Here is a 19,430-nt window from a genome sequence, read left to right on the forward strand (position 1 = left end):
CTTCACTTCCATTGCTACTGTGATTCAAATAAAAAGAACAATTTTCTTTGTTCAATACCAAAATCCAACTGTCCTCCTTATATTTGACTAGTACAAGAAACATTAATCTAGGAATTTGATTAGCCCAAAGTAGAGCTCTTCCAATATATAATCAATACAGACCAAAAATCGCTTGTGATTCGAGAAGATCACAGAGATGAAAAACTAAAACCTGAAACAAAAGGACATGGAAGGCAAAGATCCAAGAGGCACATAAAAAGTTGATTAGAATCGTTAGAGAAATGTTTATTAGAAAAAGTGTGTCCACCTTATACCACGAGCCTGGAAATAGAGCGGAAACCTTCAACAAAACGAAAGTTAGAAAGCTCTTTCCATTTACCAATAATTTGAGGCGGTTGCCTCACAAATTTGAGAAAGACGCTCATACTGGTTTCAGCTGGAGCAAACTTTTGTAATGTTATCATTTGCATATCTTTTGAGATCTCAAAGAGAGGAGCAGCACAGCAAAGATGGTGCTTTCGTCTTTAGTTCGTAAAAGCTTGAGTAAAAAAGGGCAGCCTAAAGATGGCCAGGAGTAATGAGCATTTCTGAATCGGGGTGAAATATCCGAATTCAGATGAAGCACTACAAATGATTCTCTTCAAGGCATTCTGCATTGCATCTTCAGAGGAAATCCTAAATACTAGCTATCAAATAAGACTCTGCAGAAAAATCATTATAGATGGAGGCAGGTTCTACAAAGACCCTAATCTGAAAACTAGATGCAACCCGATTGAAATTGCCCGAAGTGATCATAGTAGGTTAAAGGCTAGCCCGACCTTTGTGTGGTTTTGACCTCCTATTTTCTCTAAATACTAGTTTCGAACTACATCTTATGAATGCACAAAATATCTAGATGGCTATTAACGGACCACGTGTCCCTAATACAAGGACACTCTAAAATCCTTTGACCTGTATACAAGTCATGAACTTAATACAGAGGATTGCCGTGCATATGTGCTTCTCAATCCAATGAACCACTGCTTAGGGTACAATATGCTCCATCCAAAATTACACCTTTCAGAATCTCAATTTGTGGTTTGCATCCTAAGGACAGATCAAAAATGTAATGCTTCATCTGCTTAGGGTCATCCAAAGACCTCATCAGATCTCCATCCACAAGACTTACCGATTGTTAGCAGCACTACTGGCAGCACCAAATGCAGCCAAAAGCTTGAACAGGTCGGTAACCGAAGTATCCTCCCGCTCATCAGAGGATCCACCTGAGGACCTCATCGGTGATCCACCCACAGCACTTCTACGATTGTGTTGATACTCGTAAGCAGCAGTTTTTGACGTTCGCGCATTGGACAGAACGCTCAGAAAATCAGTTTGCCGAAGAGGCCTGGGACCCTGGAGGTATACCATCAAGTAAATTTCTGAGCGAACACAATGTTCAAAAGCATGACTTCCATCGTAGTTCATTCGGCAAAACCCACACAAGGATGCATGATAATACGTGTTATTCTACTCAACTTCTTTGTAGATGATAGATGTTGACGAACCTTATCTTCGGAATGGAAATCAGCATGGGACCCTTCCTCATCCAACAAATCACGAATGGGCAAATAAGCTGCCTGTTTGCACAACTCAGTCAAGTCTGACCCGCTGTAGCCGTCGGTGAGGCTCGCAATTTGTTCAATATCCACACAGCTTTCACATAGTTCATCCTTAAGAATAACCTCCAATATGCTAGCACGCTGTGTCTTGTCAGGCATACCGACTTCGAATGCTCTAGGGAGTCTTCTTAAAATTGCTTCATCAAGCTCCCAAGGCCTATTTGTCGCAGCCAAAACCATCACTCGCGCGTTTTCTGACACAAAGACTACGTCAATGAAAGTGTTGCGCAAAGATTAATTAACTCTAGCAAAGGTTCGGAAATTGCGTTTTCTGAAAAAAAAAAAAAAAAAAAAAAAAAAAAAAAAAAAAAAAAAAACCTGAGCATGAAACTGACCAATTAATTCACAAAAAATGGCACTCTAGATAAAGTGAAATTATTACGATCTGTAGTGAATCCGTCCCAAAGAGCCATAAACTCCGTCTTCATGTTCGTAAGAGCCTCGTGCTCAGTAACGCGACGCTGTCCCAAAAAGCTGTCCACCTCATCAATGAAAATAATCGATGGCTGAAGTTTGTAGGCGAGTGTAAAAACTGCCGTAACTGCAAATCAAGGTCGTCGTTAAGTACTGCCGGGCTCTCCATTCGTGATTCTTCAAATACTAAATATGAGTTACATGTCACTTACTAGATCTGACATTTGCTGTATCAAGCCCATCAAAACTCACACAACAATCGGAATCATGCTTCAAAAGATTGTACCTAGCTTCTGAGCATCGCCAAACCACTTGCTCATCAAATTTGATATGCGGACATTGATGAAAACAGCACGTGACTCCTTGGCAATAGCCTTCGCCAGAAGAGTTTTTCCTGTACCAGGTGGACCAAACAAAAGTACACCCTTTTGTGGACGTAGAAGCTTTCCATGTGCAAACAGGTCGGGCCGCTGCAAAGGCAATATCACTAGTTCATGAAGAGATTGCTTAACATACTCAAGCCCTCCAATAGAATTAAAAGTGACATCGATGTCCTCTGGGTTGATGACGTCACAAGCTATCATATCCTGCACATCGCAATTTCAACGAGTTAAAACATCCATAAAGGACGTATTATTCCTAACCAGCCAATGTTAAACATCTCAAAAATTTAATATGAACCTAACACTTGTGGTCCAAATACTCGCTGATCTTCTCATCTATATCCATGGCACTCAGTTTACAAGTACCAAAACTTTACCAAATAAAAACCTAGAAAGAGTATGAAACCTACAACATCTTATCTAAGACGACATGTGAGAGTCATCGAATTTTCACAACTGACAATTGATGTGACTTCTGTTGATTCCCCAGATTCTTAAGGTTTGCAACGCCCAACAGACATAACAGCGGGTTACGAAGCGTGTTCAGCAAGAGGCCGTGAATATATGGTGCTCGTCTAGATAGTACATGACAAGGGTGTCCTTAATCAAATGCCATCCCCCAATAAATGTTCACAAAACTAGTGGATAATGAAGTCAATTAAAGTGAAAAGAGAACAGAGGCCGGGCATAACGAGACTACTCAGCACATCAAGTAAAGGCTAGAGGTGTGCACATCTATAGGTTACGTTTCAGTTGATCTGGTGCAATGATCTTCAGTAAAACTACAGTCGTAACCAGAATTTTTAGAAAGATTGCGTAACTCTGACTATGTGAGAGACCCGCTTACACTCGTGATACTGTGAACTTCGTTCCAACAATATGTCCTTCGGGCATTCAGAAAGCTTTACCAGACCTCTTTCCACTCCCCAGATGTCATAATCCAGATTTTATTGTCAATTCGATTAGCGGCACAAGGACCCCAGCTACGAACAGAAAGCAAGTTCCTCCTCAAGAATCAACAACCCCTACCTCATAGCTGTTGGTCTGAATAAGAGGTCTGCCTAGCCGCTTCGCAATCTCCTTCTTCTGCTCTTGAGCCTTCTTAATTTGAGCTCGGTTCGGGTCAAGATGACGCAGCCCAACAAACAACACCAAGCAACTCATGGCCGCACTGACGGCATACAGAAACAGCTCCTGCCCGACCGATGCCGCCCTCGTCCCCGCCCCCATTCTTTCCCCCTCGTCAACCACCAAACCCTACTCTTCTCCGACCGCACAAACCTCCTCCCCGCACCTCCAGAGGCTGCCCCGACAACCCTACTCACACGACTTCCAAACCCTACCTCATCAAATCATCGAATCACGACCATTCCAACACGGTGGTAACAAAATCCGAGCTCCGCAGCTCCACCCCAGCAAACGCAGGCCCCCAGGCGGGAGACGATAAGCTGCGAGCGTCTGGGGAAAAGGGAAGCCCTGGCGGACGAATGGGCAGCAGGGGTCGTGGATACAACAGGAGCGACGTCACTCCTGCGCGAGAGAGAGCAACGAAATCAGCGAGGGAGACTCTGTCTGGAAAATCATCTACGATTCCGAATCGCGATGCTGATGCAGGTCGCGGCCATAGCGCTGCCACTCCTCGCTACTGCTCTCTGCTGCTTGTGCCGCCGTGACGCTCCCACCGCCGCCGCCGCCGACCTCACTCTCTAGACTTCGTGGCTTCCTCTCCTCCTTCCTCTCACCCCTGGCCTAGACCGCTTAACCGGTCTTGGGTTCGATTCCAAGTGACGCTCCCTGCATGTCCATCCAGATACTGTAGTTTCTTGCGAATGTGGAGGTGTATAATGTGTGCATTGATTCTGCATGGATACCTTCAAATGGGTTATCATTTGAGGGGATTGAGTTTAAGGCAAGTTTTATTCCTTACTTGTTATTTTCAAGTTTTAGAAAGTTATTAGAAAAACAATTTTTCTTTGATTGTCTTTTCTTGGACTCTTTTTATTAATTTTGACCTTTGGGCTAATAGATTAGTTGAGAAAGCTAGGAATATATATATGTATATATATATAAAGAAAGAAAGAAAGAAAGAAACAAACAAACAAACAAACAAAGAGAAGTTAAAGTGACCCATCCATTAACTTAATTAATCTATCCTATTGTAACCATCATTTAAAAAAAAATGGATCCTCTCCAAAAACCATCATTAAAATTATTGCCTTCATCTCAACCTCTCATATTTCCAACCTTCATCTCAAAATCCCCCCCCCCCCTTCTTTCTATTTTCTATATTCCAACCCTTCATGATTACCTTCTTTTCTTACTATAATTAATTTTAAATTCTCTTATTTTTACTCCTCTCTTTCAAACAATAAAGTAAGCTCAACATTGCTTGGATTCCAAAGCGCGTACAAAGTAGTACCTCTCATAAATGGTCTTTATGGCTTGAAATCCTCTAATCTAAGATAGGACCATCTTCTTTCTATATTTGATCATATGTTTCTTTTATTTTTTTGTTGCTTTGTTGAAAACTTAAAGATTAATTAGGATCTAAAAAAGCATATAAATATGTGCTTGTTCAAATATTATAGACTATGTGAGGTAAAAAACATAGAAGACGAGCTAATAATGACACTTGTATTAAATATCTTACATACAATGACTCAAAAAACTATTTTAATGTTGACATGTTTTAAAAAGAATAGTATATTACAGGTAAATTGTAGTGAATAATGACATGTTATTTGTATGACAAATAAGGTACTCTTTTACAGCTACCAAATGAATCCATGTTGAAAAGAATCCATTAGATAGTTGTAGAGCTATGACCAATCTAATTTGAAATAGTATTGAAATATTTTTTTGAGTGTGGTATCCAATTACATATCAATACTTTGAACGACCTTTTTTGGCCTTGATAACTACTTCCAACCTCCTAAGCATACTTTCTATTAAATTTTGGCACAAAATTGCTTTAATATTATTTCATTTTGTAGTTTTGTAGTTTTTTTTTTTTTTTTTTTTTTTTTTTTTTTTTTTTTTTTTAAAATTCCAAACTTCTTTTGGTTTTATCTTCCTTGTATTGAGTTGGTATTTGAGGTACTCCGAAAGATATTCAATGGAATTAAGATCAAAAGTCTAAGTAGGCCAATCCATTACTTTAAATTTATGATGATCAAACTACTTCCATGCTACTTTTGAATTATGCTTAAAGTCGTTATCTTGTTGAAAAATCACCTCTTTTTTAGAAATATCAAATTCTTCAATGTTAAAAAGCAAGTATTTTTTAAGAATTTTTATGAATTATTTGGCATCCATCCTCCCTTCAATCTTTACCATCCTCCCAATTCCATTCCATTCCATACAATTTCATACCATTATATTTCCATCCACATGCTTAACTATTTCTTGGATCTTAATATCAAGTAAGGACTGATCTTTTTGTTTCTACACCGACTTTTTGCTATCTGATCTAAATTTGTTGATTTTTTGTCTCATCTAACCAAATAATCTTCTTTCAATCTTGTACAATCCATTTCTTTTACTTTAGAGCAAAATCCAAACATTTTTTCTAATAGCAGCTAGATAGTAGTGGTTTTTTCTTCTTCACAACGACTTTTATATTCTATTTCTTGAGAACATTTTAAATGATTTGGATTGACATAGGATTACTAATAATATTATTAAGGTTTTTAGCAATCTCAATAGTATTTTTATCCTTTCCAATGTTGATTTGGCAAATGATTGCTCTTTCATGAACTACATTGAGATTCTTTGGTTTGCCTAATTTAAGCTTTTTTCTAGTAAAAGTGATCTTTTTTGCTAGCCTAGATATAGTAGCTTTACTGCAGCCAAGTTTAGAAGCAACTTAATTATAAGATTTTTGAAAATGAAAAAGAGCTAAGGTGATGTTGTCTTGAAGAGAGCAAGGAATGGGTCTCATAATTGTTCAAGGAATTGTTGAGGATACAAGAATTTGACAATGAAATATGTGAAGATTAAAGACAAAGAATGAAATTGATAGCAAAAGTAGTTCCAAAGACTCCTATTACATTATAATGAAGGTTACAAAAGTCTATGGTACTTTTTATAGAAGTTTTTAGAAGTCTAAAGAGGCTTCTAGAAGTATATGAAACTTTCTAAAAGATTGTAGAAGATTCAACAAATATCTAAAAGGTTCTAAAAATTTATAGAAGATTCTAGAAGGTCCTAGAATGTGATAATTTGGAATATGTTCGTGCCAAGAATTGTAATTAAGAATGATGCTTTTATAGCTGTTAGTAAGTATTAATGATGTCATTAGATTGGTAATAATATTGTCATAGTAAATCTTATGATGATAGAATGTTGTAATATTGAGTAATTGATAGAATTCAAAAATTAGACACCACACTCAAAAAATTGTTTCAATTTTACTTCAAATTAGATTGGCCATAGCTTTTCAATTACCTAATAGATTCTTTCAACTTGAGTTTATTTGGTAGCTATGAAAGAATACTTTATTTGCTATATAAACCATGTATCATTATTCACTACAATTCATCTGTAATACACCATTCTTTCTAAAATATGTCAACATTGAAACAATTTTTTGAATCAATGTATATATTGATGAACAAGAGTGATTTCAAGTGCTTAGTTGCAAGAGCAAAGTGTAGTTAGACTTCACTTTGTTTCCATTACTAAAGAGATAATGTCCAAATGTGGCAATGGTTCACACACAAAAAAATCTTTGTAATAAATATATTTTATGAAAGACCAATTAGAAAAATTAAACATAATAGTTTTAATAAAAAAACTAACAAAAACTTGATTGAAGTAGATGAATATAAGATCAATAGCAAGAAAAGTGAGCTAGAATTCTAGAAGATGTATTATTGAGACTAAAGATCTTTTCAACCTTAAATTCAGTATATATTAAGTATTAAAAAGTTTCTTGAAAAGTTTTCATATTGCTTGAAGATAAAGTAATCTTAAGAAGTTTGTTAAAAAGTTATATTGTTGAAGATGAAATAGTTTTAAGAAGCTTCTCAAACATCTTCTTTAATCTTCTTAAAACTTTTTAGAATCTATTAAAATATTCTAAAAATCTTCTAAAATATTTTAAAATATTTTAAGAATATTTATAGAATCTTTTATTAAAATCTTTTAAAATATTTTAAAACTTATTATTAAAATAGCTTAAGAATCTTTTAAAATCTTCTAAAACCTAATAGAATATTTTAAGAATATTTTTAAAATCTTCTTATTAGATGTCTAGAATATCATCTATCATTTTAACTCTAAGTTCTACGAAGAACATTGGTTCTATATTTATAATCGAATAATCAAAGCTCAAGCATCATCTTCAAGATTTTCTTCTTTGAATTGATTATAATATAGGCGTTTACTTTCTTAAGAAGATTCACTTAATCTCAAGGATGATCTTGTAAAGGTTGCAAGAGTTGAAATAATTGATTTGGTGGCAATCATAAAAAAAAGCTCCAACTTTGACTTTGCTTTATTATTCATGATCTAAAAATTCTCCAATCCAACATATTAAATTATAAATTGGATATACTAAATTCTAAGGTTGTTGTAAAAAATATCTATTTTTTTATTATATATAATATTTTAATAGTAGCTTCATAGATAAATCTTCTTAAAATAGATTTAGATTTTTGATGATAGCATAAATGAAACTCTTCTATCCTTTGTGATGCATTAACTAGATTTTTTACTGATTTTTACATCCATTCATTGATATTGTAGCAACACTAATAAAGAAAATATTCCAACTTGCCTCTTCTTTGCTAAAAATTAAGAATCTTTTCTACTTCATATTCTACATGATTATCTATTTTAATACAAGATAGTGATGGTTGTATTTTTTTTGAAATTGTTGATTTTGAATAAGTCTCTAAAGGAAAAACATGAAAGATTGAATGTACCTTTATGTCACAAACATACAAATGAAGTAAGTTCGAGAAGGTTCTAGGAGGTTCTAGAAGGTTCTAAGAAGGTTCTTGTAGATCCTAGAAGATTCTAAAAGATTCTAAAAGATTCTAGAAGATTCAAAAAGGTACTAATAGGTTCTAAGAAGATTCTAGAAGCTTCCAATAGATTCTAAGAAAGTTTTAGAAGGTCATATGAGATCCTGGAAGGTTCTAGGAGGCTTTAGATGATTTAGGAAGTTGCCAAAGAAGGATCTTAGGCTTGCTTTGTTTCCAAGCCTTATAGAAACTTCTCAAAAAGCTTCTTAGGACCTATTATATATAGAAATCAAGGCTAAAGGAATCCTCAGTCTTCACAACTCACTTTTTATGGTCTAAATGGGACCTTCTTACCTTGCCATTGTTTTAATATTGAACAAATTCCATTTCTTGATCTTGAATCCTTATCCTGTATATGGTCTCTAATAATTTGTTGAGATTGTCATAAAATAATATTAGAAGCTTGATCTTTCTTGACAGAGAGTAGATTATCCCTCTTTTTGGAAGTACTATAGCATTTTAGAGGTTGCAAATTATCCTCTCCTAGACTAATATTGTTCTTTTCTTAATATTCTTTTGGTTTTTTTTACATACCATAGATCATATATTTTTTTCTTTTTAATGATTTTGTTTCTCTGATTTTTTATGGCAGAAGGTGTAAAATTTAATTTAAAAAATTCCAAAGAGATTAAGTTAGATTTTATTATTAATGCTCTTAAAGCATTGAGGATCAAGATAAAGACTCTTTCAAAGCAAAATAAAAAACTATATATGACTATATATAATAGTCAAGGAGCCAAAGTACCTCAGCTATCACATCAAATGGCAATAAAGGTTTCAAATTTACAAACGACTATATCTGCTTCAACAAATATGGAAGAAGCATCCACTCAAAATAATGATGTGACAATAATAACAACAAAAAAACCAAGGATCAGCCTTTTGAAAAAGTTTAATGGCACCTGCTCAAAATTTCATGGCTTTATAAACCAAGTATGACTAATCACTTTGCTTGAACCTCAATAATATTCCACTAAAGCATCTTATATTGATTTGGTTTGAACCTTGTTCTTAGCTCAAGCTTTATCTTTCTTTGCTCTATTATTTGAAAAGAATTATCCTATATTACACAATTTTAAAGCATTTTTAGCATCATTTACAGAAGCATTTGGTGACATGATAAGGTTCATTCTTCAACAACTAAAATTCGAAGTTTTTAACAAAGAACGCATTTGCATCAATGTATGCTTCAATTTTTTTATAATTAGCATCAATATAAATTAGAGAGAAGATGTATTGATGAGCCAATTCTATTAGGGATTAAGAGATGATATCAAGGACTTATTCTTGTATATACTAGATCTTCAAACACTCAATGAAGCCATTAATCAAGCTGTGAAGTGTAATAATCATTTATTTCAACGACAATAAAATAAATATTCTTCAATTATGCCACATGTATACACCAATTATTTTCTAACTTCTTCACTGTCTAATTCTAATGAGCATTTAGAAGTAGAAGATATACAAATTAATGTAGTTTGCTTCAAACCTCTTTCTAAGCAAGAAAAAAAGTGTCAAAGTAAACTTGGCCTATGCTTATATTGTAAAAAATCTGGCCACAAGATTAATAATTTTTCAAAGAAATGGTAGTATACATATTGAATGAGGAGTGTGGCCACATCATTAAAATCTTTGCAAGAAAACAAGGACGTCTAATCACAATAAGGATCGTGCAGTTGGATTTTTTACTATCACAAAGCAAAAAAGGTCTTGTACTCTTTGCCAATTCTTCTCGTTGTTTGACTATACATGTACAATTAGGAGTCACAAAACAAAAGTATCATGCATTACTTGATTTGGGAGCCTCTATATATTTTATTAGTAAAGAATTTTTTAAATCACATAAAATCTTTATGGTCAAAAAATCCAAAGCCATACATATAGAAGTAATAGATGGTCGATCTTTATCCTCTAAAGACGTCACTCTTGAGATGATTCCATTAGAAATTATCTTTAACAACCATAGTAGCCAAGTAGTATTCAACATCATTGGATCACCATGAAGTCTAATCATTTTAGGATTTCCATGGCTTGAAAAATACAATCTATGGATAGATTGGATATTCCAAAAGTTAGAATTTATTCTAGTAGATCATAGAACCCTTAGATCTATGAAAAAACTTTGAACACTTATTAAGCCAAAACTTAAAAAATATTTATTTATTGGAGCTAGAGCATTTGTGAGGGTGGCCAAACAAGGTACTATATTTTCTATCTACACAAATCCATGATCAAAATGTGTGGTTGCTACAACAACAATTCCAAAGGCATATAAGAACTTTGTAGATGTATTTGAAAAGAAAAATACGAACATCTTGTCAAGGCAATGCATTTACAATTGTACGATTGGCCTTCAAGAAGGTAATCAACCATCATTTGGATCCATCTATAATTTATCGTAGAATAAGCTTGAGACTTTAAAAGAGTACATTGATGAAAATGTAGTTAAGAATTTTATTTGACATTCCAAGTCACCAACTACTACTCCGATATTATTTGTGAAGAAGAAAGATGGTTTTTTTTAAATGTATATCGATTATTGTGGTCTTAATAAAATCATGGTAAAGAATCAATATCCATTGCCATTGATATTCAAACTTCTTGATCAATTTAGCCAAGTAAAGATCTTTATGTAGATTGATCTACAAGGCATGTATAATTTGGTACATATTAAAAAGACAGATGAATGGAAGACATCATTTTCCACTAAGTATGGATATTTTGAATTTAATATCATACCTTATGGACTTACCAATGCACCAGCCATTTTCCAATATTTAATGAATGACATATTTTGCGAGCATCTCAATGACTTTGTTGTGACCTATTTAGATGATATTCTAATTCTTTCCAAGAATCTAGAAGACCACAAAAAACTTGTTTGTCTTGTATTAAAAAAGCTACAAAGTATTGAACTATATGCAAAATTGGAGAAGTGTATATTTCATGTACATCAAATCGAATTTGTTGGATATATTATTTCCAATAAAGGCCTTTTTATGGATCCAAAGAAAGTACAAGCAATCATCAATTGAGAAAAGCCAAAAATTGTACATTGTCATGTTGTGATTTGGCTACCATATGAAAATAATGTATTTATGTATTTAATGCACAATATACTAAACAACATGGTGAGATCTATATTAGTAGATTTTTGTTGGTTATAGGATGTGGATAGATTACTACCTCAAAAAGAGGTTGTTTGAAAAGACTTCTATTAGAATTTGTATAACTTTATTTTCTTTTTATAGTAGCTTTTGAGATTGATTTTATTGGTAGTAACTTTAAATATTTAGAGTCATCTTTATTAAACATTGATAATCCTTGAAGTCTTATTTTTTTTTTTTAATTTGATGTTTAGGACATATATTGAGTAAATCTAATAAAAAAAATAATTGAAGAGGGATTTTGGTAGCCAAAAGAGAGTTTAGAGTATCCATATAGATGAATGGAGATGAATGATAAAAATCTCCATTCTTATTGGTCAAAAATCATGACCAATGGGCTTCAAAGAGGCTATCTGAGGCCATATTAGATATTAGGATTAGTTTTTCAGGGGCATTTGAGCTTTAGAGGCTAAGATCAGCAAGTTTAGGTTTTCGGCTATGGTTTTGGTACAAATTTTGAGTCATTTGGAGTTTATATGAAAGAGATATGAACACTCAAAGTTAGGGTGTTGATTGTATATATACTGTCACTCTTTTGGATATAACACACAAGTATAGAAAGCAATAGAAGATCTGTAACTAGGATTGAAGAGAGAAATTTTTTGGCTATACTTTATGCATATTTCTTGATGAATTTTGAACTAAGCTAAAGGAGTTATTGAAATTTGAAGTCAGCATTTAGAATCTAAGGAGTTGTAAGTCACCCAAATTGCTAGTAGTTCTGTTTTGAGCTATATCTTATGTAATTTGACAAGATTTTGGTTAAGAATTTCCAAAAATATATATTTTTATTTTGTTAATTTTTATACATAATTTTTGTAACATTTAAATTTTGAATTTGTGAGATATGAAGAAAATACTACTTAGGTGCTTGTGAATTACGGTTTTAGAGTACCTTTTAGGATTTTTAAGATGGCAAATAATTGATAGCAAATTTAAGGTTAAATTTTTGTAAAGTAAAGCTTAAGGGTGAATTCTATAATATTTGAGAATTTGATAAAATCTGAATGATTGGATCAAGAAATATGAATTTCTAAAATTTGGGAAGAAAAAATCTTTTGCGGGAATATTATATTTTGAAGGGATTTTATTATAAATTGAGCATTTAATACAAAGTAAAGGAGTATTGTGAGAGCCAAGACTTTATATATATGTTGAAGATGGATATATAGAGCTATGGTTGAATTCTTGTTTAAAGATGAGTTTTTAAGAGGATATTGTGGATTTCCTTTGAAGTTATTAAAAATCTAATCTACCAACAAATGGTTAGCTATGATTTGGTATAGCCAAGAATATTAGAAAATTTCTAGATATTTTAGAAAGCCTTATGTACAAACCTTCTTAAATATAAAAAAATTTATTAATATAATAACTTTTTGATATTGTAGTATTTATTTGTCTTCTACTTTTAAGGTTAAATATTTTATTGGACATTGGCCAATAATTTAAAACTAAGCTCTCTATAGCTAGGTACCCAGTGTATTCTTAGATAGAAAATCACACGATACAACAACATGATGTTCAATGCTTTCTTGAATTTGCAAAATTCTACAAGATTTTTGTTAAAAATTACTCCAAGATTGCTGCTCCATTTACGCAGTCGACATACAAGGATAAGCTGTATTGGAGCCTCAAAGCAGAGAAATCTTTTCAAAGTTTAAAAGATGCTTTTACAGCAGCTCCAATTTTGATACATTTAGATTTCAACAAGTCCTATTTTATAGAGACTGATGCTTCAAACTTTGCATTGAGAGTAGTCTTGTCATAATATGAAAAAGATGGCAAACTTCATCGAATTGCATTCCATTCTAAAAAAATTTCAATAGATGAAATCAATTACAAAATCCACAATAAAGAGCTATTTGCCATTGTGGATTCTTTCCAAAAATGGCGCCACTTTTTTAAAGGTACTTCTCATCAGGAGATTGTATATATAGATCATAAGAAACTTAAATACTTCATGTCAATCAGTGTCTTGAATTGTCACCAAGCGCATTAGAGTATATCTTTATTACAATTTGACTTATATATCACATATCGATCCTAGAGCCAACAAGAATTATTAGATGCATTATGAAGACATTTCTATCTTGAACCAAAAGAAGGCAAGGCAACATATAATCAACAATAGACAATCTTGTTAAAGCCTGAATAATTTCATCTTTGAGTAACTAATGTATCAATGCCTATAGATTTATCATTTCTTGATCAGATTCATAAAGCCTCAACCATAGACCCTCTTGTTCTTAATTTCAAGCATCTTGTCAACAACCTTCTTGAAGAGTCTTCTAAATTCAAGATTGAAAACAATCTCTTGTTCTTTGAAGAGTGTTTCTTTATTCTTGAAGGGCCAACTTGCGTGCATATCCTTTAAATACACCATGACTTCTCTGTAGCTAGACATTTTGGATTCAACAAGACTTTGGAACTTTTGTCTAAAGACTTTTGGTGGCCTAAAATATGGAAGGATGTTAAGGAATTTGTACTATCATGTGATACTTGTTCAAGGTCAAAGAATCCTAAATACTAGCAATATGGACTTCTTCAACTCCTTCATATTTCAAGACAACCATGATCACATATTTCCATAGGTTTCATTATAGATCTTCCACCATCAAGCTCATTTGACACTATCTTTGTAGTTGTTGATTGATTGATCAAGATGATATATTTTATACCTTGTAAAAAGTCAATTACCAGTAAAGAAATGACAAGACTCTTTATTGACAATGTCTATCATTGCTAAGGATTTTTAGATAATATTGTGTTGAATTATGGGCCACTATTTGTATCAAGGTTTTAGAAAGCACTCTTCAAGATTCTTAAGATTGCCATTGTCGTATTACGTGCTTTCCTGCTCGAGAACACGCCGGGCGTCTGGCTGTAGAAGGTAGTATGGAGATTCGCCGATAGTCAAGCAGTCTATCAGTTTTTGACTGCTGGAATATAAACGACTGCAACAATGTACCGTAAATCTATACGGATGCTCTTCGACTGCTTGTTGAAGTCTTTTTTTTTTTTTTTTTTTTCCCCAGCCGGTAGGTCTCTACACGTTACAGAGAACCCCGAACAACCCAAACTGTTAATCTTCCATACCCCTTTGTACTTACGATCTTGTATCCACTGACTGTCGTGTTAGATTAACCCAATAAATTTCATTCACTCCGCATACTCAATCCTATAGACACCCTTTTAATCCTTCAATCACAGATGTAACTCGATTTTACAAAACAGTCAAGAGTATTCAAACACACTTCATTTAAAAATCCCGATTCACTATTACAACACTGACTTCAGCAGCGATTGCCTCAGTCTTCCCAAAACTCTACAAAGAAGAAAAATCCAAATTCTATGTCTTTCCTTCCTCGACCCGAAGCATGAAGCTCCTCTCTCTAATTCCCTTGATCCTCAAAACCCTCCAATGAAACCCGAACTAGTAACCTTACAAAAGCTTGAAAACTAGCTCCCCCGATTCCCCCAGAAAAAAAAACCTCCCTCCCTAAAACTATATTCTCCCCTAACCTTATCCTCTGAATTTCTTCAATCTTCCATCTTAGATCCGGAATTGGCTCCCGCCGTCAGAGCTTAGATTCAAAATTGGCTCACGTCATCAAGGCCTTCTCCTCCATTTTTACCTTTAAGAGATCCATTTACCATAAACAACGTTCCTTGAAACGGCACAGAGAACAGGACAACCCGAAACAGAATCGAAACCCCGTAATCGGGACCACATTGAGTCGCCCGACCAATTCAAGTCCCATATTGGGTAAGATGCCTATAGTAACCTGGATGCTCACGTAATTGGGTCAAATTGGTCTTCGCGTCAGACTGGCTGAGGCCCGTAGTAAGACCCGGATTTTCTCGTAACTAGACTGCATTGGGTTGCCTCACCAATACAGGTCTCATATTGGGTAAGAGGACCCGGATTGGATTCTCGAAATTGGATCCAATTGGCTCTTCAAACCTGTCGTGTGAATTGGTCCTTCTCATCCTACTAACTCCCGTTATTAGAATCGAATGGAGCATTTCAGTATGCCCCGGCTGACTGTAATGGGGTGACTGAACCTGACCACTCAGTATTTGCGCTGGAGTTGGTCGATGCTCCCAATATTCGAGGTAACTGAATATTAATAAAATTCCCCTTCTTTTTTTTATTTTCACTGTATACTCGTGTTACAACACGACACCGTCAACCTTTCTTCTACCTTCCACCCTCAAACTGATAGCCAAACACAGTGGATCAATGAAATTCTTGAGCAATATTTGAAGTACTCCATCAACTATCAACAAGACAACTAGACTTCCTACTTGTCATTGGCGGAGTTTGCATATAACAACACAATCCATACATCTATGTAACAAACACCATTCTAATCAAACTATAGTCATCATCCAAAGTTGAATATGATAGAGCCTTCAAAGTTGACAAATCCAACAGCAAAGGACTTTGCTACGAAGATGGTTGAATTTCAAGCAACCATGAAGACTCACCTAGAATCTGCTCAACAACGTTATAAGCTAGTTGTAGATGAATTAAGAAAGGAACATGCTCTATTCCAAGTTGGTGATAAAGTGTGGCTTCTTTGGCACAATATAAAAATCAACAGGCCATAAGAATAAGTTGGACTACCAAAAGTTGGGACCATTTGTGATTCAAAAACAAATCAATAATGTTACTTATTGCTTGGAGTTACCTTCATCCATGAAGATCCATCCAATCTTTCATGTTTCACTTTTGGAAAGATATAAAGAATTGGACATACCAAGTTGAAGACAACTACCACCACCTATAGTTCAAATCAATGATCATATTGAATTTGAGGTAGAAGAGGTATTAGATTCAAGAATAACACATGGAAGGCTTGAATGTCTAATCCATTGGCACAAATATGATATCAACAATTGTATATAAATATCAGTTGGTAATCTTGTAAATGCACAAATGAAGGTTCAAAAGTTCCATCAATGACATCCATCCAGACCAAAAGTGGCAAAATGAGGAATAATAGCTTAATAAGATGGCTTCACTATGAAGATTCCTAATTCTTGGCTTCATAAAGAAGGTGAAGAGGTAATTTTTTCAAATTTTTAGAACAATATAAGTAAATAGTTTGAGTTCTTGACCATAGCTTGTTTGTATTCTTTTGGTTTTGTCTACTTTATGTGATATAGATAGTTAAGAAACAAATACCTTAGAGGTCATACCATCTCAATTAAGTAGCTTACAAAGATGACCCTGAAATGAAGAGCTACATGAATCACAAAGACATTGAAAGATATCCAATAATAGATCATTGCTAATTGTGTTTGAGGTAGAACCTACCTATGAAGGATGCTCAAAAGGAGTGTTTGTAGGAGAATTCCATAATGAAGATATAGAAGTTCATGTTTTGTTACAAGTAAAAAGCTAAGACACTATCAATGGCTATAGGAGCCTATAAATCATTTACCTCATAAAAAAAAACTAAAATATATAGCGGACACCATGCAACAGATCTTCAACTTCTTGCATATATACTGACTTGCAACTTCTCAGAGACATTGAAGCTAGAAGAAGAGGTGGTCATAGACATACAAATAAAGAAGGTTTGATCAGATTCTAGGAAATTTTAGAAGATTCTAAGAAGGTTTTTATAGATCCTAAAAGGTTCTAATAGGTTCTAAGAAGATTCTAAAAGGTTCCAGTAGATTCTAAGAAAGTTCTAAAAGATCATAGGAGATTTTGGAAGGTTCTAGAAGGCTTTAGATGATTTAGGAAGTTGTTGAAGAAGGATCTTAGGCTTGCTTTGTTTCCAAGCCTCATAGAAACTTCTTAAGAAGCTTTTTAGGACCTAGTATATATACAAGTTGAGGCTGAGGGGATGCTTAGTCTTAACAACTCACTTCTTATGGTCTAGGTAGGACCTTCTTGTCTGGTATTCAGTTATTGTTGTAATGTCGAGCTAACTCCAATTCTTGGTCTTGAATCCTTATCTTGTATAAGGTCCCTAATACTTTATAGATAGATAGTTTCAATTAATAAGCTACTAAAATAATTTATTTTTAATACAAAATGGCTTCAGTCTTTGGTAGTTCAATTTATTGCAAGTTTGATTGGCTTTGATATTTTGTTAAAGAAGCCATATTTTATCTCCAACTTAAAAAGTAAGGGATTTTTTAAAAATTTTATTTAAAGTTTTTTGTAAGAATCTTAAGCTACTTAAAAATACAACTTTAAAATTATCTAGAGTTTCGACAATTATTTTGTAAGATCTCTAATTGTTGGATTTTCATCTTTTGATATACCTAACAAATTAAGCTTTAAATGATAATTATAATTAACATAAAATAATATTTATTGAATCAAAGTATGAAGAGTATTATTATAAACAAACTTTACTAAAAATAAATATGAGATCCAATCATCTTATTGATATTTGATGGTACATTACAAATACTATTCCAAAACTTGATTGACTTATACTATTTGACCATCAATTTGAAGGTAGAAAGTAGGAAAATTTTTGATATCTGCCTTTAATATTTTTAAAACTTTGATATAAATTGAAGCCCTCAATTAGAAATGATATTATTAGGTAGGCTATAATATGGATATATATCATTAAGAAAGAGCCTTGCCATTTGTTCTCCAAAAATTACCTTTATGTATGAAATAAAATGTGCCATTTTTGTAAGCTAATCCATAGTAGCATATATAACATCAGATGTAGTTGATGGCAGCAGCACAATGATAAAATCTTTCGATATTAAAGACCATGGTCACTTTGGAATTGATTGTGGCTATAAAAGTCCATAAGAACAATATCAAGAATTCTTAGATCTTGAATAGATGTTATACGAGAAGACAAATTCTTTCACAATATTCTACATTTGAGACCATCAAAAATATTGAGAGATAAGCTCTAATATTTTGTTAAATCTAAAAGATCTCGTAACTAGAAAATCATGACAAGATCAAAGGATACAAAGTCATATTGATCATTTTGGAATATTTAAACAATCTTCAAAATACAAAAGATCTTCCACAAACTTAAACTTTTTGTTGTCAAAGAGCTGCTTGATATTACAAACTAATCAGTTTTTAATTGATTCTATATAAATTTATTCAAAAAAACTTGAATCAACATGTATAATCATAAAAGTAGCAAAAAGATAAAATTGTTTTAACTTTAAGAGAGTGGTATATTATTGATTAAATTTTACTTCTCTAACCTTTGAAGCAAGATATGATCTCTTTGATAATGAGTCTAATTGTTCTTCTTGCTTTTCTAACTCATATATAATCATAAAATCAAAATAAGATAATCATATATTTGAACAAGTTTGGTGGCAATTCAAAACCAAAATTGACATGAAATACTTCAAGTTTTTGTGATCTGTATATATAATCATAAGATATATAGCATCTTCCAATAAGTGATGTCATTCTTAAAAAGATTCTATAATTATAAGATTTAGTTGTAAAGATCAATTATAAAATTTATAATTACTTTTGGTTCATAAAATAGATATTTCTCTAATTTGGCATATAATCCTATATCTAATAACTTTTGCAAGACTAATCTTACATATTCTTTATATTCTTCAAGAGTCTTGAAATAGATTAAAATATCATCAAGATAGTAAACAACAACTTATTTAGGAATTCTTAAAAAATATCATTCATCAAATGTTGGAATATAGCTAAAGTACTTGTTCATTCAAAAGACATGATATTATATTCAAAAAAATTATATCTTGTCCAAAATGATGTCTTCCATTCATTTTTTTTAATTC

The 19,430-nt window shown here is 33.1% G+C and overlaps 1 protein-coding gene across 1 annotated transcript; it reads right to left on the minus strand.

The window, feature by feature from the left end:
- Nucleotides 1-260: 260 nt before the first annotated feature.
- On the minus strand, nt 261-4,051 carry LOC112292714 (uncharacterized). The gene is made up of 5 exons (XM_024541474.3): nt 3,485-4,051; nt 2,359-2,659; nt 2,041-2,199; nt 1,545-1,852; nt 261-1,392 (listed from the first exon to the last, which is right to left on the minus strand). Exons 1-5 carry the CDS (start codon nt 3,683-3,685, stop codon nt 1,165-1,167), a joined length of 1,197 nt encoding a protein of 398 aa, XP_024397242.1. The 5' UTR covers nt 3,686-4,051; the 3' UTR covers nt 261-1,164.
- Between the last annotated feature and the right edge of the window lie 15,379 nt (nt 4,052-19,430).

This window comes from Physcomitrium patens, chromosome 15 (genome assembly GCF_059467195.1).
Source record: "Physcomitrium patens ecotype Gransden chromosome 15, ASM5946719v1, whole genome shotgun sequence".
In the NCBI taxonomy this organism is placed as follows: Eukaryota; Viridiplantae; Streptophyta; class Bryopsida; order Funariales; family Funariaceae; genus Physcomitrium; species Physcomitrium patens.